This window comes from Podarcis pityusensis (assembly GCF_964106645.2).
Source record: "Podarcis pityusensis genome assembly, chromosome: Z".
In the NCBI taxonomy this organism is placed as follows: domain Eukaryota; kingdom Metazoa; phylum Chordata; class Lepidosauria; order Squamata; family Lacertidae; genus Podarcis; species Podarcis pityusensis.
Genome location: NC_138044.1, coordinates 4,626,772 through 4,653,183, shown reverse-complemented (window position 1 = coordinate 4,653,183; position 26,412 = coordinate 4,626,772). Strand labels below are relative to the sequence as shown.

Below are 26,412 nucleotides of genomic sequence, written 5' to 3'. Positions count from 1 at the left end.
TTTATTTTTTTACAAGCTGTTTATATATTTTCTAAAACAAACAAACAAGGAAAGATTGCACCCAACTAAGTTCTACTCAGTCTGGGCCCTCAGCCATGCCTTGTTTCCTGCTCATTTCCATGCCGACTGCGCAGGAGAAGATCAAACGGGTCTTTCTGAAAGGATTTATGAGCTTCCTATGACATACCTCAGACTTGAACACAGTGCTGGAACTCATCACTGTCTGGAAAGCTGCACCAAACCCATCTTGCTGCTGGGGAGAAACACAGGAAGAAGACATGGTAGAGTTGAAGGCGAAAGATGGACCAGGAATCAGCTCTGCCTCCTGAGGTGCCTCAGGTTTGGGATCAAGGGCCTAACTGTACAGGCCATTCATGCTACCCTTGCTGTTTTTCAGTGCCAATTGCTGTGCCTGTTGGATTTCAGAGATTAAAGCTGGGGAGGCACAGTTCAAACCTGCCTTTCCAGCATGCTGTGCTCTTGATAACAACCCACACATTCACACACCGAGCTGGTGCTAGGGATGGGAGATAAATAATTTGATTTTATTTGCGTTTTAATAAGTAGCTGCCCAGTCTGCATTTTCTGACCCAGTACACAAACCGAAACACATTGTCCTTCAAGACTGACACTTCTCTAAATGTTTTGATCCTCAAACAATGTTTACAACACATGAAAGCAAATATATTCGTGAAAATACGCAAAAATGCATTGTGTTAGGGGAAAACAGCTTGCAAAAATGCCTTTATTGGAGAAATTTGCACTAAGATTCAGACAAGTTTTCCCGAGGATTTTTAAGTATTTTCTTTTTTACAAATTGCTGTGGAAATGTTGAGAACTGAATTTAAGACCTACTGTACAAAGGTAAAATTTACATTCATTGTTCTGTCCATTTTTGCCTCTGGTCTCACCCACTACTGCCATGTGGCCCTTAGGTGGTTTGCCCAGAAAGTAATGTGGCCCTTTGGCTGAAAAATATCTCTAATCTCTGCTCTAAGAGATGGTGGTGTCTGCAACACAGGACAATACTTTAAAACAAAATAAAAATCTGGTGACCTAGTCATATGTATAGTTTTCCAACAGCCAATACAATTTCTTTCAGTGGTGTCCCAAAACACATAAAATCACAAGCAGAATGAAATTTCAGAACTTACCAATGTAGCCAGCATTACTGGGGGACCCTACAAAGTCAAGAGACAAAATGATGTGTCATTTGCGCCAAGCATATCCCTTTTGACATTGCCCTTAATTACCATTTTTAGTAAATAATTTAATGCACTGAAAATGGGGACTGGTTGACCTACTTCTTTGTTTTCTCTGTGGTCAATTCAATATGCACACACCCACTTCCAAAATACCCCCAATTTCTAAAGTAAGAATTTGCAGATTTGAAGTTCAGGTATGCTTTGCAAATCAATCCAATTTTCTTCTACACCCACAACCACCCAACCACCCAATAACATGCCTGTTGTTTACACCCCTTATTTGTGGTTTAATATAATTTTGAATTCTTTAAGTCATTTTGTGGCAGGAGAAGTATATGCAAGAAGGGAGAATTGGGGATTCACAGTAGAGGGCCATCCATTCCCCCTGCCCCCAAATGTCAGTCCTCTTTGCTCTTTCTCTAGCTTCAAGCATAGAACTCCTTATGCATCCATTTCCCCCACAGGTTATACAGTAAGCACACGATTTATGAGGAGGTTGCTTTCCGGGGATTGCACCTAAAGCCAATTTTTTTTTTTTAAATGATATTTATTAAAATTTCAGAAAAAAGAGTTACATAAAAACAAGAAAAGCAAAAACAAAAGACAGAAGTAAAATTATAAGAAAAATACAAAATACAAAATACAGAATAAAAGAATAAAAAACACTTTAAAAAAATAGATCAATCTTTCCATGCCTTACATTCATATCCTTGTTTCCCTGACCTCCTCATACCTCCCTTTTTTGTATTCCAATTCAATTAGTTAATTCAGCAATTTCTTTCCCTCTTTATTTTCTCTTAATCCTTTAACTTAATATATTATAACTTTGGATTCTCACCTGTTAACAATCCATTTTTACATACACCTTTATAACATTGCTGCTAAAACCACTTAACTTCATTCTGACATCATTCTAACATTCATTAATTTTGCAGTATTTCTGTAAATAGTCTTTAAATTTCTTCCAATCTTCTTCCAGCGACTCTTCTCCCTGGTCTCGGATTCTGCCAGTCATTTCCGCCAGTTCCATGTAGTCCATCACCTTCATCTGCCATTCTTCCAGAGTGGGTAGATCTTGTGTCTTCCAATACTTTGCAATAAGTATTCTTGCTGCTGTTGTGGCATACATAAAGAAAGTTCTGTCCTTCTTTGGCACCAATTGGCCAACCATGCCCAGGAGAAAGGCCTCTGGTTTCTTCAAGAAGGTATATTTATATACCTTTTTCATTTCGGTATAGATCATCTCCCAGAAAGCCTTAATCCTTGGGCACGTCCACCAAAGGTGAAAGAATATACCTTCAGTTTCTTTACATTTCCAACATTTATTGTCGGGCAAATAATAGATTTTTGCAAGCTTGACTGGTGTCATGTACCACCTGTATATCATTTTCATAATATTCTCTCTTAAGGCATTGCATGCCGTAAACTTCATACCTGTGGTCCATAACTGTTCCCAGTCAGCCATCATTATGTTATGTCCAACATCTTGAGCCCATTTAATCATAGCAGATTTCACCGTTTCATCCTGAGTATTCCATTTCAACAGCAAGTTATACATCTTTGACAAAATCTTAGTTTTGGGTTCTAACAGTTCTGTTTCTAATTTTGATTTTTCCACCTGGAAGCCAATTTTCTTATCCAAATTATATGCCTCCATTATCTGATAATAATGAAGCCAGTCTCGCACTTTGTTTTTTAATTTCTCAAAACTCTGCAGTTTCAATCTATCTCCATCTTGTTCCAAAATTTCCCAATATTTCGGCCATTTGGCCTCCATATTGAGCTTTTTCAGAGCCTTCGCTTCCATCGGTGACAGCCATCTTGGAGTTTTATTTTCAAGTAGAGCCTTATATCTTATCCAAACATTAAACAATGCTTTCCTGACAATATGGTTTTTAAATGCTTTATGTGCTTTGACCTTATCATACCACAAGTATGCATGCCACCCAAATACATTGTTAAAACCTTCTAAGTCCAAAATGTCTGCGTTTTCCAGAAGCAGCCATTCTTTCAACCAGCAAAAAGCTGCTGATTCATACTAAAGTTTAAGGTCTGGCAAGGCAAATCCACCTCTTTCCTTTGCATCTGTTAGTATTTTAAATTTTATTCTAGGCTTCTTGCCCTGCCAGACAAATCTAGAAATATCTCTCTGCCACTTCTTGAAACAGTCCATTTTGTCCACAATTTGCAATGTTTGAAACAAAAACAACATTCTAGGCAATACATTCATTTTTATCGCAGCAATACGACCCAGCAGTGAAAGCTTCAAATTTGACCAAATTTCTAAATCTTTTTTCACTTCGGCCCAGCATTTTTCATAGTTGTCTTTAAATAAATTCCCATTTTTTGCTGTCATGTTAATCCCCAGGTATTTCACTTTCTTAACCACTGTTAAGCCTGTGTCATTCTGAAACCTCTCTCTCTCAATCGGTGTTAAATTTTTCTCTAAAACCTTGGTTTTTAACTTATTCAGTTTGAATCCTGCAACCTGACCAAATTCTTGAATCAGTTCTAAAACCCTTTTGGTACTAGATTCTGGCTCCTGTAACGTCAATACTAAGTCATCTGCAAATGCTCTCAATTTGTACTGTTTGGCTCCGACTTGTATACCTTTAACCAACTGGTCCCTTCTAATCATATTCAGCAAAACCTCCAGGACCGATATAGAAAGCAATGGGGAGATTGGGCAACCTTGTTGTGTCCCTTTTTCTATCTTAAATTCTTCCGTCACCACATTATTTACAATTAGTTTAGCCTTTTGTTCTGAATAAATTGCACTTATACCGTTTTCAAAGCCTTGGCCTACCCCCATCCCCTGTAGGTTCTTCTTCATAAAGCTCCAGGAAATATTGTCAAAAGCTTTCTCCGCGTCCACAAATATCAAAACTGCTTTAGTATTTATGTTCACTTGTAATTTTTCTAATATGTTAATTACAGTGGTGCCCCGCAAGACGAATGCCTCGCAAGACGGAAAACTCGCTAGACGAAAGAGTTTTCCGTTTTGGAGGTGCTTCGCAAAACGAAGCTCCTATGGGCTTGCTTCGCAAGACGAAAATGTCTTGCGAGTTCCTGCGGGTTTTTTTCCTCCCCCCCCCTTTTCTAAGCCGCTAAGCCGCTTATCTGCTTATCCGATAAGCTGATAAGCCGCTAAAAGCCGCTAAAAGCCGCTAATAGCGCTAATCCGCTAATCCGTCAATGGGCTTGCTTCGCAAGACGAAAAAACTGCTAGACGAAGAGACTCACAGAACGGATTCTTTTCGTCTTGCGAGGCACCACTGTATGTTTCTCATATTATCCGATAAGTGTCTTGCTTGGTCTTTATGAATCTCTTCCACTAACACTTTTTTTAGTCTTTTAGCCAGAATGTCTGCAAAAATTTTATAATCCACATTAAGCAATGAGATGGGACGGTAGTTCTTAAGTTGTGTCTTTTCAGTCTCTGTTTTCGGTACAAGTGTAATATACGCTTCTTTCCACGACTCTGGTGCCCTTTTCCCATCCATTATTTCATTACAGACTTCCTTCAAAGGTTGTACCAACCATTCTTTTAAGGATCTGTAATATTTAGAGGTCAGTCCATCCGGTCCCGGAGATTTACCTAGTTGCATATTCTGAATGGCACCTTCTATCTCCTGTTCAGTTATTTTATAGTTCAACATTGATTTACTTTCCTGAGAGATTTTTTGTAATCCATTTGTTTTCAAAAATCGATCTAGATCAATTTCTTTCTGTGGTCCTTGTGTATATAGTTGTTTGAAGTACCTCTGGAAACAATTTCTAATCTCGGCTGGGTTCTGTATATTCCTTCCTTCCACTTCTAAATTTGTAACTGTATTTAATTTTTGTCTTTTTTTTCATTTGCCAAGCCAACAATTTCCCACATTTATTAGCCGACTCAAATGTTTTTTGTCTCATTTGTTTAATTTTCCATTCTATCTCCTGATTGATCATTTTCATATATTGTACTTGATATAATTTTATTTCTCTCAAAATCTCTTGCGACTTAGGTTTTGCTCTCAATTTCTTTTCACCTTCTTTTATTTTCTCCAAAATTTTATCCTTCTTCTCATTTTGAATTCTCTTCTTTAATGCGTTCTGTTGCATCAAGAACCCTCTCATAACAGCTTTGCTAGCGTCCCAGATTACTCTTTTTTCCACATTGGTGTTCATATTTATCTCAAAATAGTCTCTCAAGGTTTTTTGGGCCTTTTTATACACTTCTTCATCTCTGAATAAGGTGTCATTCATCCTCCATCTGAAGGAACCAGTTGGTGTTAGCTTCATCTCCATCTTTACAGCATTATGGTCGAAGCAGGTTTTTGGGCAGATTTCCACTTTTCTTATCTTTGGTGCCAATCCTCTAGTTACCCATATTTGGTCAATTCTTGTCCATGTCAGTTTGGCTTCAGAGAAGAAGGTTCCCTCTCTGGTCAAGGGATTCTTTGTTCTCCAAATATCAACTAAGTCCAAGTTGTCTGTCATCTCAAAAAAAGTTTTCGGTAATCTGCCGTCCTTAGTGACTACCTGTCTTTGTGCTTTATCCATATGTGTAGATACCACTCCATTCATGTCTCCCATCAAAATCACATTATAGTCCAAATAGTCCATCAAGGTCTCATGCAACTTTTTGAAAAATTCAGATTTCCCCTCATTTGGTGCATAAACTCCTACTATCAAAAATTTCTCTCCTTGTGTTTGAATTTCAATTGCCACGAATCTTCCTTGGTCATCTTTAAAGATAAATTTCGGTAATAGTCTCTCCTTTGCATAAATCACTACCCCTCTTTTTTTAACCTTGTCCGAAGAAATAAACTCCTGACCCAGTCTTTTATTAATCAGTACTTTCCTGTGTAGCCTTGTTACATGTGTTTCCTGTAAACAAATCAAGTCCAATTGTTCCTTTTTTAATAAATGAAACACAGATTTCCTTTTCTGAGGGGAGTTGAGACCATTACAATTCCAGCTTAATAGTTGCAGAGCCATGATGTAGTTACTTTGCTTCTCCTCCAACTGCACCCAGTGCCTGTTCCTGATCTGTCGGTGGTATCACCTTCTCCAGGCAGTCTTTTAGTTCAGGAGGTAATCTTGGTATGTCTAAAGCTTCACTTACTAGTGCTCTTAACTCTTCTGCAGCTTCCTTCTGCAAGTCTTCTCCGTGGTCTCTCCAAAATCTATCTTTGTCGTCCTATGATCTTATTTTTATCTTCTTCCCTTTGTAACTAAAGGATAGGCCTTGGGGGAATTCCCACCTAAAAATGATTCCGTTGCTTCTCAACAGGGCGACCAAATCTCTATAGTTGGACCTAAGGTCCAAAAGATACTTCGGAATGTCCTTAAATATCTCTACTTTTGACTGATGAATTTCCAAAGTCTTCTGGAAATGCAGACTCAAGATTTTGTCTCTCTCCTCTTTTGTTTGGAGGGTGATCAAACAGTCTCTAATCCTGTTCTTCTTCCCTCCTCTTCCAAGCCTAAAAGCACTCACTATCTTGAAGTTGTCCTTCTCGAAATCTGGGTTCCAAAAGTCTGCAAATTCCTGCGTAAGAAAATCAATCAAGTTGTCTTTCTCAAGTTCAGGTACAGCCCTGATTCTTAAATTGGTTTGCTTCTCCTTCAACTCAATCATAGACAATATTGACCTGTGATCTTCAAGTTGTTTGTGTATCGGTGGTATCTTCTCTTCTACAGCAGTTGCTATATCCTTTGCCTCTTCAGCTGTCTTTCGTGTCGAGGTAGATTCCTGTAGTAATTTCTGAATAGTTTCTGTGTTGGTATTTACCTTCTGCCCCAAATTATTAATACTTGTGGTATTTTAGTCAATTTTGCCCGATGCTTCGGCTACTTGTTTACTTATTTTTTCCAAAGATTCATTAATTTTACCAAGTGCCTGAGCCAAAGCATCTTCAGCTGCCATTCCTTTGGGTTTAGGTTGTGCCGATGAGGCTCCTGTTGGTAATCCAGAAGGGCCAGATGTCGATGCTCTTCACTGCAGCCCACCGTCTGTACGAAGTAGTCTGCCAGACCTCGTTGCTTTTTCCTGTAGCAAATATATTTTTTCCTTTCCATCTGCCATAAGACTCTAGATAAGATCCAAGGTCAGTCTCACGATCAGAATTTGTTTTGAAGTGGAAAATTCCCTTGGCCCAGCTGCTATTGTAACAATTTCAAACTTCCTCTAGGGGGACACAGTAACAGTCAAAAATGTCTTAAAGTAATTAACTTTTTTTCCTTTAGCCCCCCAATTCACAGAAAGAACGACAGTTTCAATCTCAATTGTTTTCTGTTACTTTAAAACCAGGAGAAGCCAGTCAGAAATATTGTATCTTACTTGTATCTCAGATGCAGAGTTAACTGTCAAAGAGTACTTTCAGCAGCAGCGCATTTCACAATACGGCATTCTTACTGTTCACTGGCAACCTGTTCCCAGGTTTTTGAGCGGTGGATTTTAGCTTCTTTTTCTCTCTTTTTGCGGGGAAATACAGTTCAGACCTTTCCCCCCTCCTCCCCTGCAATCAAGGGGGGAAAGTCGCTTATTTGATGTTCGAATTATAATCCTTTTCCAACGTCTTTCAAGGTTTCCGCTTACAAGTTCATTGCTTTACTCCATTTACAAAGAACGGAAGGCAGACTTCCTGTTTATGCCTCTCCGCTTCGGTGCCAAATTATTTCTTAGTTCCTTTGTTTCCGAAATTAGCCTACTCACGGATCGTTGTTTTGCAGCCAAATTGTCCCAGGAAAAAGGCAGCGCTCTCCGGTAACGGCTGTGCGGCTTCGCTCCACGGAAGAAGCAGTTAACTCACAGCACCGCGCCACTTCCCCGCTCCGCTCCGGAACCCGTAATTGGGCACCTTTGCAAGTTGGGGGGGCGCAAAAGGTGCCCGCTGAGTCCCACGGTCACAGGCTTCACCCGCCTGTGATTTTTGAAGGGTCCCCGCTTCGCTGTAGCAGTGCAGACCCGATTTCTGCAGAGCCGGTTCCCTCCGAGTCAGAGGGAATCCGCCATTACCGATGGCGCCACCCCAGAAGTCTGCACCTAAAGCCAAAATTGCTTATAGTCAAAACTCATTGGGTTCAATGGTGGGTGGGATCGCTCAGGCATCTTAAAGCAACATAGTAAATGCAACAACAATCAACTCAACAAAAACTTTAAATTACTGGGTCAATAAGTTTTAGCCCGGTTCCAAAATAACCTTGGTGCCAGCCATGCCTGCGAGAGGAGGGCATTCTACAGATGGGGTGCCACCACAGAGTTACACCACAGCATATATAAAGGATCTTCACTGGCTCCCAGTATGCTTCCGAACACAATTCAAAGTGTCGGTACTGACCTTTAAAGTCCTAAACAGCCTCGGCCCAGTATACCTGAAGGAGCGTCTCCACCCCCATTGTTTAGCCCAAACACTGAGCTCCTCCAACATTTTACTACAGTGGTATCTCGGGTTAAGAACTTAATTCGTTCTGGAGGTCCGTTCTTAACCTGAAACTGTTCTTAACCTGAAGTACCACTTTAGCTAATGGGGCCTCCCGCTGCTGCTGCTGCTGCGCCACCGCGGCACAATTTCTGTTCTCATCCGGAAGCAAAGTTCTTAACCCGAGGTACTATTTCTGGGTTAGTGGAGTCTGTAACCTGAAGCGTATGTAACCTGAAGCGTATGTAACCTGAGGTACCACTGTATTTCTTTGTGCTGAAAGCAACCCAGAGAGGCTAGGGAAACTTAGCCAGATGGGCTGGGTATAAATAAAATAATACTAATACTAGTAATAATGATGGTGATGATGATCTTCTCCTAGTGATGGAATATTGAGAACAGAGTCTTCTGAAGTTCTTAAGGTACTGGTACTGGCAGTATAGGGAGAGGTAAATAGGCTTTAGGTACAGTATTTGGGTTCCAAGAAAGTTCGGGTGCAGGTTGGTGACTGAATGCTCCACTACTCAAATGCAAATTCCCTACGCATGTCAGGGAGAAGGCAAGACTAGAATCAGGGTCCGTGATATGCCAGATTTTTTTTTTCTTTTAATGTGGAGGGATTTCTCTTTGTTATGGAGCAGCTTTCAATCACGTGAACCTGCATGCCTGCAGTCTTTACAGCCCAGATACAGTTTGACCTTCTTAGTGAGTAGCAGGTCACAGTGATGAGGAAATACAAAGTGAAGTATAGACAATATTCTAAACACATACCGGAGGTCCAGGGGGTCCTTGAGGTCCTGGGGAACCCTAGGAAGACAATGTAGATACATGTCATGTTTGCTTGTTCTACTTCAAAGAGGCTTGCATAGTTTAGTATATGTCCTGCCGAAGCGAGCACGAGGCTTGCATAGTTTTGATGGAAGCAGCAATCTTGCTAGAATTGCTCTGCCATACTCACCTTATGACCCTGCAATCCCTGAAACACAAAAAAAAGAAAGGAAGAGGGTGTGAATATGGGTCATTCATGGAAGGTGCTTGGTGGTGGTTGAGATGTACTGGCGAATGTGAGAAAATGTTGTATGTTTGAAATCTGATCATGCACCAAAGTACCTGTCTGACGTTAAGATTTACTGTTAGTATTTTTCTGTTTTGCGTTTTGTTTTTGCTGGCCTTCAGATATCTTAAGAATTGCTAGTAAATGTCCACACACCCCAATTTTTTGACATTTAGCACTACACACAGTATCCATACCTCTCTATGGAAAACGAGTTACTAGACTTTGAAAATTGGATGGGCATCTGCTGTTCTAGCAAGTAGACACAAATGTGAAGTCACTTGGGGTTTAATGGCTTTGAGCTTTAAGTTTGCTTAAAGTGACACCAGCCATTTGGTCATACCAACTCCTCCGATCTCTGGGAGCTCACTAAGGTGTACTAACAGAGACTGACTGAGTCTGCCTGCAAGCAACTCTCCTTTATCACCCCTCAGTCTCTGAAATTTTACCTCTCACCCTCTGCAGTTTATTTCAGTATTCGTTAGGGATGTTGTTAAGTTTCTATATGGCCACCAAACTGCAAACTTTTCATATGAAAGAACCAAAAGGAAGTAGCTATTAGCACATTGTTAAGTGTGGCTTCCGTTTTGTTTAACCATAGTTTAGTGCTATGTCTAAACTGCCTAAACTGCAGTTAATCTTTACATTGCAATAAGACAGTTTCACAATCCAGTTGAAGCTGGCTTGTTTCAGACAAACCATAGTTAGGTTAAACAAATCCCAGTTTGCCTGTCCGGACAACTGAAGAATTCATAGTTATGTTAAAAAGGATACCAAATTTTGGTACATAGCAACATACGTAGTGGGAATGTCCGCAAACAGAACAATTTTGGAATGAAGTTTTATCTCCATATCTCAGACAATCCCAGCAACCCCAGCATTTAGCTTTACTTCATTTACATACTTCAGATATGGACCAATTAAGAAGTAAGGAATTGATAACATATTTATCAACTGCAGTTAGAAGGGTAATAGCCAGAACTTAAGAGAATCTTGCAATTAATAAATATTGATCACTAGTATAATATAGTCTGGCAAAGAGACATAATGGAAAAGCTGTTGCAAAAACTGAAGGTGGCAATGGAAGAGGAAAAAACAAAATATTTTTTACACTGTATGGTGTGATTTTATTTAATGAAACAAATGAAACAACACATGGACAAGAAATACCTACAGCATACATTGTCATATGATGTGGATAAGCAGGCACTATTCATTAGCTCACTCCTACTAGTCTGTGTTTCCCAAGTTGATTCATTCAAGAATTCATTTTACTGGTTTACTATAATAGCCTCATTATTATGCACTGTAGAATGATATGTTTAGTATTTTACCCCCTAATAATCCCCCCTTTTTTTGTTTTGTTAGTCAGGTCATGTTTTATGATTTATGTCTGTACAACTTTGTAACAAGAAAACAACAACAACAAACAAGCCAAGGGTAACAAAATAAGGAAGTTGAAGCTTCAGGCTCCTCCTCACAGATTTATCATGACGCAGCCATGATTTCCCTTCTGGCTTATATTTTTATAGTCAAAAGCTTATGGAGGAGGCTGGAATCTGCTGTGGAGGACCAGCAGGTAGGAGGGGAGAGGTTCATCATTCACCTTGGGAACTGCCACATCAAATGTTTATAATTACCTGGTTCTGAACGTAGCCCTAATAGAGTAAAGGACTCACCGTTTCACCATGACTGCCTTTGTCTCCTTTGGGGCCCTATATGGACATGGAGGAAAACACATAGATGTGCATGTCATACTGAAATCCAAAACATCCATGTGCTCAGATATATTATTTATTTTATTTATTGCACTGCTATACTCCCCAGTAAACTGTTGCCTGACTGCCAAGTGTGGCTTGACTATTCAGGCGCTTTGCCTCTGCTTTGTGGCTGATTCACACATGAATGTGCCACTTGTCAAGCTCCATGCATAGGGAAAATTAGTGCATCCGGTTCCAGCTTAGCTTTCTCTACTCCTTAAGACAATTCTACATGTGGGTTTTATGCACAGAGGGAGAATCTGAACATTGTTTACTACAGGCAAAGGAGCATACATTTAAATTTGCAGTTCTGAATACTGGTGCTTAAAAATAAATAAATCTGAGCATGTGGGTCAAAGACAAATATTGCGCCATGTGGGCACACTCCACATTTCACCTGAGTCGCAAAAGCTTACGGTGTCAGGGGTGGCAAATCCTCCCCCCTGTATTACACCTGCAAAGTATGGCAAATAATAGCTCTGAGGGATGGCAGAATTGCATGGGCGGGAGGAAGGTCGATCCCCACCCTTCCCCCAACGACATAATCCCAATCCAAAAAACAATAGTGAGGGAGATCTACATGGATCTCCTGTATCTACATCTGCTTTGGTCCTGAGTGACAGGAACTCACGGCAAGTTGAAAGTGTTGGCAATGGTGGCACTGGGAATCTTAGTATCATAGAATTGGAAGGGATCCCAAGGGTGATCTAGTCCAACCCCCTGCAATGCAGAAATCTCAACACGCGGTCCCCCACCCAATTTGAAACCACACTGTACCCTGCTTAGCTTTGCAAATGTGCTATCAGTTTAAGGTTCTCAGGGAAGCCACCCTGAAAGTGGAGAAGGCACAGAGTCCCCAGGGGGTTGGATCTGGAGGAGGAGCAGGCCCGTGCAAAGCAGAGGATAAGCATGCCAGGAAGTTGGACATGCAGCAAAAGGGCTTTAAGTCCAGTGGTGACTGGTGGCCAATGGATCCAGTAGGGCAGAAGGCAGGGTGACCAAGAGCAGGTGGAGCTGGAGCCAATGTGAGGCAGAATCAACTCGTTCTACTTTTGGCCCCACCCTCCTCCTTGCTGAGTTGTACAAGGGCAACACTGAGGCTAAAGAGGACAAGGAGGAGACTGATAATGCTGCCCCCTGGACAGAGTGCAAGTAGAAAGACAAGTGGTGAGGGGGATTGGAGGAGGGCAGTCTCACTCACCCTAATGAACCAGCCCCCAGTGTTAAAACCTGGGTCTCGTAGAGTTCCTTGGAGCTCAACATTTCCAGAGTTAAGCTACCCAGTGGGAATCAGGAAGCGAACCAAGGTAGTGTTGTGCCACCAAAACTGAACCCAGCAATGCATATTCCCTGAAAGTTGGGAACGACTGATGTAGAGAACCCCCACACTTATTCCAGTATTTATAACCCAAGTCAGAATGAGCAGGAGAGAGACACTTACAGGGCTTCCTGTTGGACCCCTAATCCCAAGTGGGCCAATAACGCCTTCTTTCCCCTACAGAGAACAAGAAAGGTTGGTAAATTTATTAAACTACCAGTACTTCCTACCGCCAAGTCCTAACAGACCTTTCTTTCCCTTTCTGTGCTTCCCATTCACACCATAACCCACCTCCATTTTAAAGAGTGCTTCCATCAGCTTCAGCTGGTGGCTCAGCTGCACCCCTGCGTGGACAGGGATAGCCTGACTTCTGTCATCTGTGCTCTAGTCACCTCTAGTTTAGATTACTGCAAAACATTATACATGGGGCTGCCTCTGAAGAAAGTTCAGAAACTTCAGTTGGTGTAGAATTCGGCAGCCAAGCCACACACCAGGGCAGAATGGTCTAAACATATAACACAAATTCTGGCCTGACTGAATTGGCTGCCAATTAGTTTCTGGGCCCTACTCAAAGTGCTGATTTTGACCTATAAAGCCAATTAGTTTCTCTGCCCAATTCAAAGTGCCGGTTTTGACTTATAAAGCCTTAAATGGCTCAGGACTGCAATACCTCAAGAACCGCCTCCTTCCATATGAACCTACCCGGACCCTGAGATCATCTTCTGAGGCCCTTCTTTGTGTGCCTCCTCCAGAAGAGGTCCAGAGGGTGGCAACACAAGAAGGGGCCTTCTCTGTAGGCTCCCCAGGAATGCTCCCCGGGAATGCTCGCCTGGCACTTAAACATCCCTCTGCTACCAGGCCTTTGTCTATAAAACATTCTATGTAAGGCCTTTAAAACTGGGGGGGGGGGGGGGGTATTGTTTTGTTTGTTACTATGCCATGTCTTTTTGTATTCTTATATTGTAAATGGCTCTGTGGTCCTCGGATGAAAGGCGGTATAGAAATTTAATAATGATGATGATGATGATGACGATGGTGATGTTAATAGATAGGTTAAGACAAGGCCAAGTAGAAGGAGCGATATACCAGAGACAGGCTGGACTGCACTGTTTTGTAGAGTGCCCAGTTTAGTTATGGATAGTGGTGGCAGAGCAACTTGGCCACAGACCAAAGAGAAAAGGTTGCAGATATAAAAATGTGCAGGTCCACATTATCTGGTGCAGTCATGCTGTGGGGGGTGGGGGAGCAGAGGTGCCTGGGGTCCATTAGGACCTGTGGGGGGGGGGAGCAGGGAGGCCAATGGCAGGCAGAACCAGAGCCAATGACAGGTGGAGCCAACACATTCTAGCTTTGTCCCTATTGTCCTTCCTGCTGAGTTCTACAAGTAGGACAACACAGAGACTAAGGAGGAGGAACCTGAAAGGCAGTGCCACTGTCTGGACTGAATAGGAATATGAAGGCAGGCAGGTGGAAGCTGCCTGAGGGCAGGCTGAGGTTGGTGGGGCAATTCCCCATGTGCCCTATTGGCCAGCCTCTACGGAATAGGAGAATACAGCCATAGAATCATAGCATCATAGAACTGCAGAGCTGGGAGACACACTGAAGGTCATCTAGTCCAACTCCCTGCAATGCAGGAATCTCAACTGGATCATACATGACAGACAGCCATCCAACTTCTGCTTAAAAACCTCCAAGGAGAGTCTGCCAACTCCCAAGGGAGACTGTTTCACTGTCAAACAGCTCAGGAAATGGCAGGGAGTGGAAAGGATCAGGCTCAAACCACTGCAGTTAAGTAGGTGCAGCCCCTAGGTTAAGGGAAAGGGACCCCTGACCATTAGGTCCAGTCGTGGCCGACTCTGGGGTTGCGGCGCTCATCTCGCTTTATTGGCCGAGGGAGCCAGTGTACAGCTTCCGGGTCATGTGGCCAGCATGGCGAACCAGAGCAGCGCACGGAAACGCCGTTTACCTTCCCACCGGAGCGGTACCTATTTATCTATTTGCACTTTGACGTGCTTTCAAACTGCTAGGTTGGCAGGAGCAGGGACCGAGAAACGGGAGCTCACCCCGTCGCGGGGATTCGAACCGCTGACCTTCTGATCGGCAAGTCCTAGGCTCTGTGGTTTAACCCACAGCGCCACCCGCGTCCCCAGGTGCAGCCCCTACCTGGAAGTAAACCCCATGGAACTCAGTGAGGCTTACTGCTGAGTAGCATGTATGGGACTGCACTGTCAATTAGTTTGGATCCACACTAAGTCGTGCTTGGATCCACTGACATCCATGGCACGGCACAGATCCAACTCAAAGCATTTCCCCTCCCCGCCATTGTCCTCTTGGAGAAGGATGTCAGCTGCTGCTTCACCACAGCCTCTGTGGGTGGGTTCTAGGATGTCCCACCCACAAATGTGATCACAAACTTGCCTTCACAGCCGAAAGTGCCTTGTGTATAACAAGTTGTGGGTAAAAACTGGGTCCTTAGTTCCTCCATCTGCAGCCCCTGCTTGGATGGAAGTACCTGGAATGGGGTTGATGCTTTCATCCCATGGTGGGACAAATCTGGCCAACTCAGACTTAAATCTCCACCGAACTTCCAGTGGTGGCAGGTGGTGCTCTTGTCTCCCATCAGGGAGAGCTGCCTCCTTTGTCATCACAGAACATTTGTTTGTTCTAAACTGCATGGCATTAGCAGAATGTGCAAAGAGGAAGACATATGCGCGCGCACACACAGTTTCACGGAGAAAGCAGCTACAGAAGGGAGCTCCTCACTTGGACAGCTTCCATGCTGTAGTTTCTGCAACATGCCAGTTAATCCAGCACTGGTGCTTAATTACTATTCCAGCTGTTGCTATCTAGTGCTTAGAAGATACCCCTAAGGAAGAGATGAGGATGCAATGGTTGATGAAGGGAATAAGATTTCTGCAACTTACCATGAAGCCCTGAGGACCCTTGGGTCCCTGGATTCCTTTGAACCCGGTATCTCCAGGGGGTCCCTGTTGGTATAAAAGATGGGTGTGGATTCCAGAAGGAACTTGGGTGGGCACGTATGTGTTGTTCGAAAACAGGACATGCACCCCCCCCCAAATAATATAAAAGACATGAATTTGCATAAAATCTGCATATTTTAAATATCGTATTTTTCACTCTATAAGACACACCAGACCACAAGACGCACCTAGTTTTTGGAGGAGGAAAACAAGAAAAAAAATATTCTGAATCTCAGAAGCCAGAACAGCAAGAGGGATCGCTGCGCAGTGAAAGCAGCAATCCCTCCTGCTGTTCTGGCTTCTGGGATAGCTGCGCAGCCTGCATTCACTCCATAAGACGCACACACACTTCCCCTTACTTTTTAGGAGGGAAAAAGTGAGTCTTATAGAGCAAAAAATACGGTACATAAGAAGAGCCTGCTGGTCAATTGTTCATCCAGTTCAACATCTTGTTCTCATAGTACGTGCATAAAGCTCAAAACAGGTTAGTGCCCTAGCACTTGAAGCATCACCAAGTGTTACGGTCTGCAGCAGAGACCCTGACTTGTGGTGCCCTTGGGGAATATGGCTTTGGGAAGTGTTCTTCATCACAGGAGACAGGACCTTCTCCTTAGTGACACCCCAGCTATGAAACTTCCTTCCTGCATACATCAGATTATCTCCCATGCTATGTTTATTGCACTTTAAGACCTACTCATTCCAGCCAACCTTTGGAGCATAAAAGACGCGCACACCCATCTGTATAATATAAAATGCTGATTATTGAAGGAGAACTTTCTACTATTGTTCTCTTTTTGCTTTCAATGCTGCATTTTTAGAGTTAGCTGCCCTGGGCTTTTAAAGGAGCAAAAGTGAGGGGAAAGGAAATATCAACAACTATCAACATCAAGAACTGTGCTGGGGTATAGCCAGCTCCGGAATGAACAGGGGCAGCTAAATACATCACCCCTACAGGTGAAGCACTCAAAAATTCCCATACAGGATCTGAAAAAACAAGTTTCTGCTACTCAGCATTAATTCACAGAATTGTAGAGTTGGAAGGGACTCATAGGGTCACCCAGTCCAACCACCTGCAATGCAGGAATCACAGCTAATTCTTTCAAAAGCATGAGAAGACCTATCTGTTCTCTGTTGGTTGCCTACCTAAGGGGACCTTTAATGTTGCCCCAGCCATGCCAAATATTTTTTTTCTTGTGTGAAGTTCAAGCACAGCTGGGGTAGCACTCAAATGAGCTGATCCCATGGAGAGGGGTCAAAGTCATGGATCTCCCAACAGATCAGCACCTCTCCTCCTAGTGGCATGGCAGGTCCTGGGTAACTGGCTTCTGCCAAGGTGGCTGGGTCAGGTAGATGTTAAGTCAACTGCTCAGCAACTGCTCATTCAAAAGCAGGGTGAAAGCAACACTTCCCTCAGTGAAAGTGTAAGCTTCAGTGATATGTTATTTATATGCACAATGATCTCACCTTTGGCCCAAACAGCCCAGCAATCCCTGGAAATCCTGATTCACCGAAGTCTCCCTGGAAGTTTAAAAACAAAAAAGAGATGAAAGGAAGTGTTCAAGAAGCCCAAGTTTAAAGGGCAAAGGAGGAGCAACTATGAGCTAAACTGTGCTTACAGAGGGAGGAAGATTAAAAATCCAGGTTGGTTTGTTTGCTTTGCAAATTTAGCAAGAGGTGGGAAGCATCTTCTTAAGCATAAATTTTGCATGGCCTGGTGCAGGACTAGATAAATTGTTAAGTTTTTAAGAAGTACCCGGCAGGATCAGGTCAAGGTATCAATCTAGTCTAGCAGCCTGTTTTCCACAATAGCCAAAGCAAGGCACATACTAAATATCTCCAGCAACTGGCTTTTCCTGGTATACTGCTGGTATACTGCTTCTAAACCTTGAAGTTCCATTTACCCTTTGGCACAGGTAGCAGCTGAGAATGCTCCTGTTTTTAGATTCACACTTTTCCCTGCAGTATGCAGTATAGGTGCATTTACACCATGCATTTGAAGCACGCACATCAGCAAATAATCATGGGAACTGTAGTTTTTTTAAAAGGGTCATGGGAACTGTAGCTTTCTTAGGGTGTGCTTTAGATGTATGGTTATGTAGACATCTCATGTAAACGTTTTCAAAGCTACAACCAATCAACACACATCTTGGTCCAGCACCCAGTGCTTTTTTTCTGGGGGTACTCAAGGTTACAAAGTGGGCAGGCAAGGAAGAGTTTTTATATCTTAAAGGTAAAGGTAAAGGGACCCCTGACCTTTAGGTCCAGTCACGGATGACTCTGGGGTTGCGGCGCTCATCTCGCTTTATTGGCCAAGGGAGCCAGCATACAGCTTCCGGGTCATGTGGCCAGCAGGACAAAGCTGCTTCTGGTGAACCAGAGCAGCACACGGAAACGCCGTTTACCTTCCCGCTGGAGCGGTACCTATTTATCTACTTGCACTTTGACGTGCTTTCAAACTGCTAGGTTGGCAGGAGCAGGGACCGAGCAACAGGAGCTCACCCAGTTGCGGAGATTCGAACCGCGACCTTCTGATCGGCAAGTCCTAGGCTCTGTGGTTTAACCCACAGTGCCACCCGCCTCCCTTTTTATATCTTACATTGTCTTTAAATGCATTTCTAAGCTGCTTAATATTTTGCAGGTGGTGTACACTATGTTTGATATAAAAACAGTATGAGTTAAAAGAAAAATACAACCTAAAACCAACAAAACAATATAAACCCCACATGTACATAAAACAGAGTTTCAGAGGATTCACACACATGAACCCAATCTTATGGGTCAGGGAAAGCCTGGCCAGAAAGTTACATCTTCAAAAGACAACTGAAGAAACTGATGGTTGAAATCCTACAAATGGTGCAATTTTGTTGGGTTGAAGCAAAATTCAGCATCAGATTCATTGGGTCAGATTCAATGGGTCAGCATCAGATTCATCCCCCATTAGCAGTGGGGGAAGCCCCTTTCTGTATTTATTTTTCATTGCTGCTGCAGGTAATGACAGCAACAGCTGTACCAGGGCCGCCATTTTCTTTCCCTCACAATGCCCTAGCATCCTTCCAGATCATTGTGTGTGCAGGGGAGGGCAGGGCAGGGGATGAGGGCTACCAAAGGAGACTGACTTTTCTGGTGACAATTACACACACACACACACACACACACACACAGCACAAGAACAACACTTTGCATGAAATATTATGGGGAAAACAAAACAGGGGGCCAGGCTGCCAAGGGAAAGTGCTGTTGCTGCTTCCCGTGGTGGGGGCAAAATATATATTTTTTTAAAGCAAAAGAATGAAGCCACGGCCTCTACTACTAACTGCAGACACCCACGAACCTGGACGAAAATTTTGTTTGCCCTGAAGATAGTGGTGAAATCCCCCAAATTCTAATCATGTGCTAAAAATAATTCGACACCCACTGGGAAACCCTGCCTGCCCACCTTGGTGTCTGACTCTGCAACATGTGCGCCTGCGTTCTGAAGGTTTGTGACACAGAGAGAGCACTGCCAGAAGTCAGTATTAAGTGCAAAGCAGACAAACATTTCCAAGCAAAACACAGCCTACATTCTCTATCCGCAGGACACAGTTTTACATCTGACCTTTGCACAAGAATATGGGAAAGTCTGCTGGAACGTTTGAGGGGAAGTGGGGGCCAAACGACCCTAAATGAGTCACAGAAATAGCGAGGTGGAAAAACTCTTTTATGGCCTGTGAAGTCTTCAGCATCAGCTGCTGCGCTCCACGGATTATTCCAAGGGGGCTTGTTCAGCCTGGTTGTAAATGACTCAGAAGCCCAGGGTTTCCACCATTTCTGCTGAAAAACTGTTCCAGAGTCCTAACATCCTTTGGCATTTGGGAAACTTTTCTTGCCATGTTCTTGAGACATGCTTTGGCAAGGCAAGGCCTGTTTCAAAGCTAAGAAGTTGTGAGTGACTTTCCAAAGGATCCATAAATGAGAGAAAATTAAAGTAGCAAAACTGTTTTTTTAAAAATTTCAGGTAGGTAGCTGTGTTGGTCTGACACAGTCGAAATAAATAATAATAAAAAAATTGTCCAGTAGCACATTAGAGACCAACTAAGTTTGTTCTGGGTATAAACTTCTGTGTGCATTCAGGACAAACTTAGTTGGTCTCTAGGGTGCTACTGGACAATTTTTTAATTTATTTTCTTTAAAGCCCTGAAAAAGCACTACTATTTCTTTTTTTAAGCATCTTGAAAAGGAAATTATTTTCAGGAGGTAGCCGTCTTGTGTCACCTTAAAAATGAACACGTGTAACTAACACACAAGTTTTTGTGGACTAGAAGTATACAGTGTGTTGGTACAAGTGGTGGAAAGAGAGCGGGGAAGGGTAAACAATGCGGTCAGAGAAATAGGAAAAGCAGAAGGTACAGGCTTTGGAACTTGAATGCATGTAAAAACATCACAATGCACAAAACGGCACGGATGAAAACATAAACATCCTTGCATTAGCATGCTAATTAACATCTGTAGTAGTGGGACAAACAGCCGCTATTGTCACTCAGATCACAGGTGACAGAACTGAAATTCTTAATAAGCCTTAGACACATGAGGTTGAGGCCAAACTTGATCATGCTTAAGAGCAGACCTGCTGTGATAAACAAAACTTAAAAGAGTCGTCATGACTAGCTTAGCATGCTGTAAGCATGACTGAAGCCCTTTTCAGATGTAACATCTTTGTCTTACACATAAAAGGAAGGCTGCAGGGAGAAGCATTCTAGTCTTGTCCCTTTGTGAGCTGGATGGCAATCTTCTTAAGTGGCGAGTGTCCATTGCATATCAAGGCTCCCCAATGCATTTCAGAACCCTGGAAAATGAGGCCCTGAAATTCTTGGGGAAGAAGCCACAGCTCAGTGGTACAGAATCTGCTTTACATGCAGAGGATCCTGTGTTCAATTGCTGGAATCTTCAGGCAGGGCTGGGAGAAACTCCTGGAGGGCTGCTGCCAGTCAGTGCAGGTCGTGCTAGGTGAGATGGGCAATATAAGGCAGCTTCCTACAGTCACAGTGCAGTCACAGAGGCCACGATGAGGACTAGAGGCTCTCTCCTTCGGTCGCCATTCCAACTCATGGAAGGCAATGAAAACAGCAAGAGGGTGTGTGTGGACGAGTGCATTTGTCTCCACCACTCCCTCCAGCTCCCAACTGAACACAAAGACAGAACACCCAAAGAGGACTTTTGGCTGGATTGAACCCAGTGTTCACTTGAAGGAGGGCAAGTGGTATGTCCTTCCTTTTCCTTTCCAGCTCTTTGTGAAATAGTTCAGCTTATTCTGAGCCAACGTGGAGGTGGCAGGCAATCTGGGGTCACCAGAGGTAAGGCCGATTTGTTCTGTTTCCACCCCTCCTTCCCTGAAAAGACACCCCTCCCGCCATGGTTTCTTCCTAAAATGGCTGCAGTCAACCAGAAAGAGGAGACAAAGGGAAAACTGATTGGTCCAATCTGTCCTACACCATGATTAGTCTCAACTCTCTCCCTCTTTGCCTTGTTTCTGGCTGAAAATAAAGGTAAAGGGACCCCGGACCATTAGGTGTAGTCACGGATGACTCTGTGGTTGCGGTGCTCATCTCACTTTACTGGCCGGGGGAGCTGGCATACAGCTTCCGGGTCATGTGGCCAGCATGACTAAGCTGCTTCTGGCGAACCAGAGCAGTGCACGGAAACGCTGTTCACCTTCCCGCCGGAGAAGAATGACCTATTTATTTACTTGCACTTCATGCTTTCAAGCTGCTAGGTTGGCTTGAGCAGGGACTGAGAAACGGGCGCTTACCCTGTCACAGGGATTCAAACCACCGACCTTCTGATCAGTGCAAACAAGTACGGAAGTGGCAAACTCTGGCTGTTTGGATAGCTGAATCAGCTATCTGTGCAGCGAGGTTTGGGCCTAATTCTTTGTGTTCAGATAACTGAATTTGCAGATAAGGAGCATTCTGATAGCAGGACCTATATGAGTCATTTAAATTCCTTGGTCCAAGAATGAGAGCGCTTAAGAAGAATGACACATCTACTTACCAGCTGCCCCTTTGGTCCTGCCTCACCAGGGGGTCCAGGAAGGCCCATCCCACCTTGGTGGCCTCGTTTCCCTAAAGGGCCAGCCTGCCCAGGCAACCCCTGTTCTCCCTAAAAAGCAATTGAGAGTGTCAATATCATTCAATGGAAAAAACTGTTCACTGTATACCACACAATGGCACAGGTGGCTAAGCTCCTGGCAGTACTGCGGCTAAATCTGATGACTTGAAGCACCTACACTAGAATCAAAGAATCACTGAGTTGGAAGGAACCCCCAAAGGGCATCTAGCTGAAACTCCTGCAATGCAAGAATTTCAACTAAAGAATCCCCAACAGGCGGCCTGAAGGAGGAGTGGTGGAATGCCCCATTCCCAGTTACAGAAATAATTCCAGGCACTCACACACTGCTGACTTCATTTGAATCCAGCACCTACAAAGTTAACTTCTTGAGAACCTGAAAGAATGCATGCTGTCTGAAGACATTTTGGTTGGCCTTCTAATGGTATGGCCATAATGTGGATTTTGATTATTTCCTGCACTTATTGGCCAACGAAGTTGGCTTCTTTTGCTGTGTGTGTGTGTGTGTGTGTGTGTGTGTAATGGAAATTATGTCTCTGATCTTGCCACACACCCTGAACTTTTGACAAGCAGTTTGTCAGAAAATAGGCACTTTCCCTGGTAAGCCAGGAGAACTAGGAGAACAGAGATGTGCCAAGAGGCATAGCACTCTTGTGTCACACTTGACTGTCAGCCTGTTATTCTAGCTGCCGCCATTAGGGGGCAGCAACTGCCAACTGAAAAGTACCACATTAACAAAAGGATAATTGATCCCTTATTCACCCCACTCCCAGCCTCTCTTAAAAAATAAGCAAGCGAACAAACGAACAAACCAATAGGAACTGTGCATTTATTGCATTAGAGCTGCAAATCTTGAAACCTCTGGCTTTCAGGACATGGAAAGATTGGGTAACTTAAGGGAAAGGCTGTAGCTTGATGGTGCAGTACTTGCTTTGCACCCAGAAGGTTCCAGGTTCAATCCTGGCACTTCCAGGTAAGGCTGGAAAAGACTCTTGTATGAAACTCTTGTGGAGCATTGCTGCTGGTCAGTGTAGACAATGCTGTGTTAGATGGCCTGGCATGGTACAAAACAGTTCTCTCTGTTGCCATTTGATTCTGCCGCTTTATTGAGAACCATGAGGACCGGGAGCTTAACTTTATTTTAAAGTGAAGGTTGATAGATAGCCCAGTAATAGTAAAACATCCTGTGCATGCAAAAAGGTCACAGGTTCAACTCCAGGAATTCCCCAGGTAGGCCAGGGAAGACTCTTCCCTGAACCACTAGGCAACCACACTGGGGGGGGGGGGAGGGCAAGGAGGGAATATAAAATGCAGCGAGAAGAGATAACTCAATGCCAGTGTGTCAGGTGGGTTCTGGAGAAGGCAGATATCAAATTCACTCTCTCTATCAAACACCAGACTGGGCACCAGCTGAGGCAGGAGTCTGCTCAGGTTGCATGAAGTGAAGCCGAACTAGGAAAAGTGCATCCAGTTATGGAACTCTTTTCCCATTGAGATGAGGCTGGCACACTCTGCAATGTGCTTCAGGCGCCAACTTGAAACTTATCTGTTCTTGAAAGCCTTCTCTTGAAAATGAACGATACTGCGTCTTTTGTGTGAACATGCTGCATTTTAAAAATGTTTTCTGTGTTGGTTTTTGTTGTTTCAGGGGTGTAGCATGGGTGTGTGCGTGCCAGGGGGCTGTGGCCCTGGGTGCACAATTTTTGAGGGGGCATGATCCAAGCACACCCACGCATTCGCCCCCAGTGTGGCCTGGCCTGGTGCTCCTCTCTGCCTGCCAATGGCTGCGTTGGCTGGCTGGGCTTCCCCCTGCGTGGGCAGGCAGGTGGTTCAGTGCGGCCCTGCTATGCTCTGCTGGGGTCACTCCAGCGGCAGTGGTGGTGGAGAGGACTGGGCTGGCACCCCCCCCCCCCAGCGTGAGTGCTCCTGCCCAGCGTGTGTGCACCTGCCTGCCCCAGGCACTGGCAACCACTGCTACACTGCTGGTTTGTTTTGCATTGATTTTAAATGTTGTGGTTTGCACACTGACACAGGTATATTTATATGATGATAAGGTGCAGCGTAAAAAGATTGAGCTAACTTTTGGCTTGTGAAGGGAGAGTCAAAAGAGTTTTGGCTCTATGGAAATGCAGTAATCCCCCAAAGCAGCTGGGGCTTTCATTGCTAGACACTGGAAGAAGTCCAGTGTTACTACATTCATACTACATCTTGGTATCAAATGCCTTAGCAAAGCAGCACTTCTGGAAAGATCACAAACAAAATAATAAGAAGAAAAAATTGTGGGGGGGGGGGGTAAAGAAGATGGTGGGACTTTGCTGATTTTGCCAAGAGAATAGATACAGGAAGAGCTCCTTCCTCAAGATCATTTGCATCTACAGATTCTGTAGTGAAGTAGCTATTGTTCCTCCTTCTTGTAACTGAAAATACAACAGGCACATGATTGAGAGATGTATTCACACAGGATTCTGTTTTGATTATGTTTGTGTTTCTATTGAGCTATGTATTTATCCACTTAAGCCTAGATTTCTTATTTTATATTTAGTAACACTGAATTTATTCTGTTTGCCACATTGTTCATTTTTGCCATTTTTAAATTTACTGTATTTTGTATACAGTATTTGTATTTCCAATGCTCTGTATTTTGATGTTTCAAATGTTTGCTGTAAGCTGCTTTGTGCACAGCCTGTTGTGGAAAAGCGTCATATAAGTAAACTCAATCAATCAAGGGGTGTGTGTGTGTGTGTGTGTGTGTGTGTGTGTTTGAAGAGTTTTGATTTCCCAGTTCTCCTCTGCTGGCTGTGCCTCTACGTTCCTCATACTGCTTGGGCATGAGGGCTGAACTGTGCGATATGCAAGGAGCTGCATGATCAGTTCTCCCAAGACTTTAACTTTAGAACAGCTGCAAAGGGTATGGATTTTGATCAGAGCAGCAGTGCTGTCAGAAACTGCCAGGGCCAAATCTGGGGAACCGCAGACTCCAAGTGCAACTGCCCTGTGTGGTGAACTCATGGAATTGCATTTTGAATTATTATCCTGTAAAGTGGTCCCTTGTAAAGTGGTCCTTGCCGGTCCCACCTACCCACCCTACCTGGCCTTTGGTCTTTCGTAGACAGGGAGGGTTATTTAAGTAATTTAAAAGCATGCCTGAACCACTTAGCATTTAAAAACCTCTTAACAGTGTGAAATATGAAAACAAGAAACAGATATCACTAAAACAAAAACACAGCGCAAAACCAACTGAACAGTAGCATAATAGCAGAGGTAAGGTAAAGGTAAAGGGACTCCTGACCATTAGGTCCAGTCATGACCTGCTCTGGGGTTGCGGCGTTCATCTCGCTTTACTGGCCGAGGGAGCCGGCGTACAGCTTCTGGGTCATGTGGCCAGAATGACTAAGCCGCTTCTGGCGAACCAGAGCAGCACACGGAAACGCCGTTTACCTTCCCGCCAGAGCGGGACCTATTGATCTACTTGCACTTTGACGTGCTTTTGAACTGCTAGGTTGGCAGGAGCAGGGACTGAGCAACAGGAGCTCACCCCGTCGTGGGGATTCGAACCACCCACCTTCTGATTGGCAAGTCCCAGGCTCTGTGGTTTAACCCACAGTGCCACCCGTGTCCCGCAGAGGACTGGGCAGCAAAGAGCAGGTGGAGCTTGGGGCAAGTGGAGTCAAAAGCCACAACCAGCAGACTCACACTTCACACACACACACAGGCCAATATCTATAGTGTGTATGGAGCAGAGTGTAAGTTCTATGAAGCTGGGATGGAGTAGAAATAGCAAGGCTAAGGGGGTAGAGGGGGAGCGTTTCTGCACTGCACCCCAAGAAAGGAAGTTCTTTCCTCCCAGCACACCAGAGAAATCTGATCATGGCTCCCTGCTCCTGCTTTAAACCAACACAAAACTACACAACCTGCCTGTTCCTTTTCACCTGAAGTGGTGTGTGATCTAAACTCCTCTCCATTGGAACAGAACTGCAGCAGCAGCAACAGAAAGCATCCTGAATGCATTCTAACTGGTCCACGGACACCAACCAGAGTAAAATTGGGGAGAATATATCAAAGTGCTTGCTGTGGATGGGTTGTGGACACTGGCCTGGAACGAACCACATAATGCAAATTGCAGCAAATAATTCTGTCCCGACTGGCAAATCATATTGATTCCGAAAGGAGTAAGAATATTTGGAGGATCTGTGGTCTTGTCACCCTGCCTGAAGGCTATTTTTCAGTGGGAAATTAGATTTAGAAGTCCTCCCCCCATCTTCAGAAGAATGATGGAAGCAGAGCCAAGCAAGATGGAACTCAGAGCTTATAATGTGGGAGAAGAAGACAGCGAAAGAGAGCTCTGATGTTAAGGAAGGAATTGGGGGCTGATTCTTTGGTGGGGAGGGGAAACTGCTCTCTGTGAATTGCTGCCCCTTTTGCCTTCCCACCTCTGGTTGTAAAAGCAAAGGGGGAGGGGAGAAACCAACCTTCATTCCTGGGGGGCCCTGAGCTCCTGGAAGACCAAGGACACCAGGATTCCCTCTTTTGCCCGACATTCCTGGAGTGCCTTCCTCTCCATCTTCACCCTGTTCTCCCTTGAG

At 43.9% G+C, this 26,412-nt stretch overlaps 1 protein-coding gene across 4 annotated transcripts in view; it reads right to left on the bottom strand.

The window, feature by feature from the left end:
- The window catches only part of COL27A1 (collagen type XXVII alpha 1 chain), a 264,834-nt gene that overhangs the window by 7,233 nt on the left and 231,189 nt on the right, over window positions 1–26,412 (bottom strand). For 3 of the 4 annotated variants that reach the window (XM_080990772.1, XM_080990774.1, XM_080990775.1), the window contains 10 exons: window positions 26,299–26,406; window positions 21,755–21,862; window positions 17,192–17,245; window positions 15,671–15,733; window positions 12,870–12,923; window positions 11,348–11,383; window positions 9,573–9,590; window positions 9,386–9,421; window positions 1,155–1,181; window positions 188–253 (listed from right to left, as the gene is read on the bottom strand). In XM_080990772.1, coding sequence (XP_080846898.1) covers window positions 188–253; window positions 1,155–1,181; window positions 9,386–9,421; window positions 9,573–9,590; window positions 11,348–11,383; window positions 12,870–12,923; window positions 15,671–15,733; window positions 17,192–17,245; window positions 21,755–21,862; window positions 26,299–26,406 — 570 coding nt within the window. The remainder of the gene's footprint in view (window positions 1–187; window positions 254–1,154; window positions 1,182–9,385; window positions 9,422–9,572; window positions 9,591–11,347; window positions 11,384–12,869; window positions 12,924–15,670; window positions 15,734–17,191; window positions 17,246–21,754; window positions 21,863–26,298; window positions 26,407–26,412) is intronic. The other variant, XM_080990773.1, reaches the window with a different exon arrangement.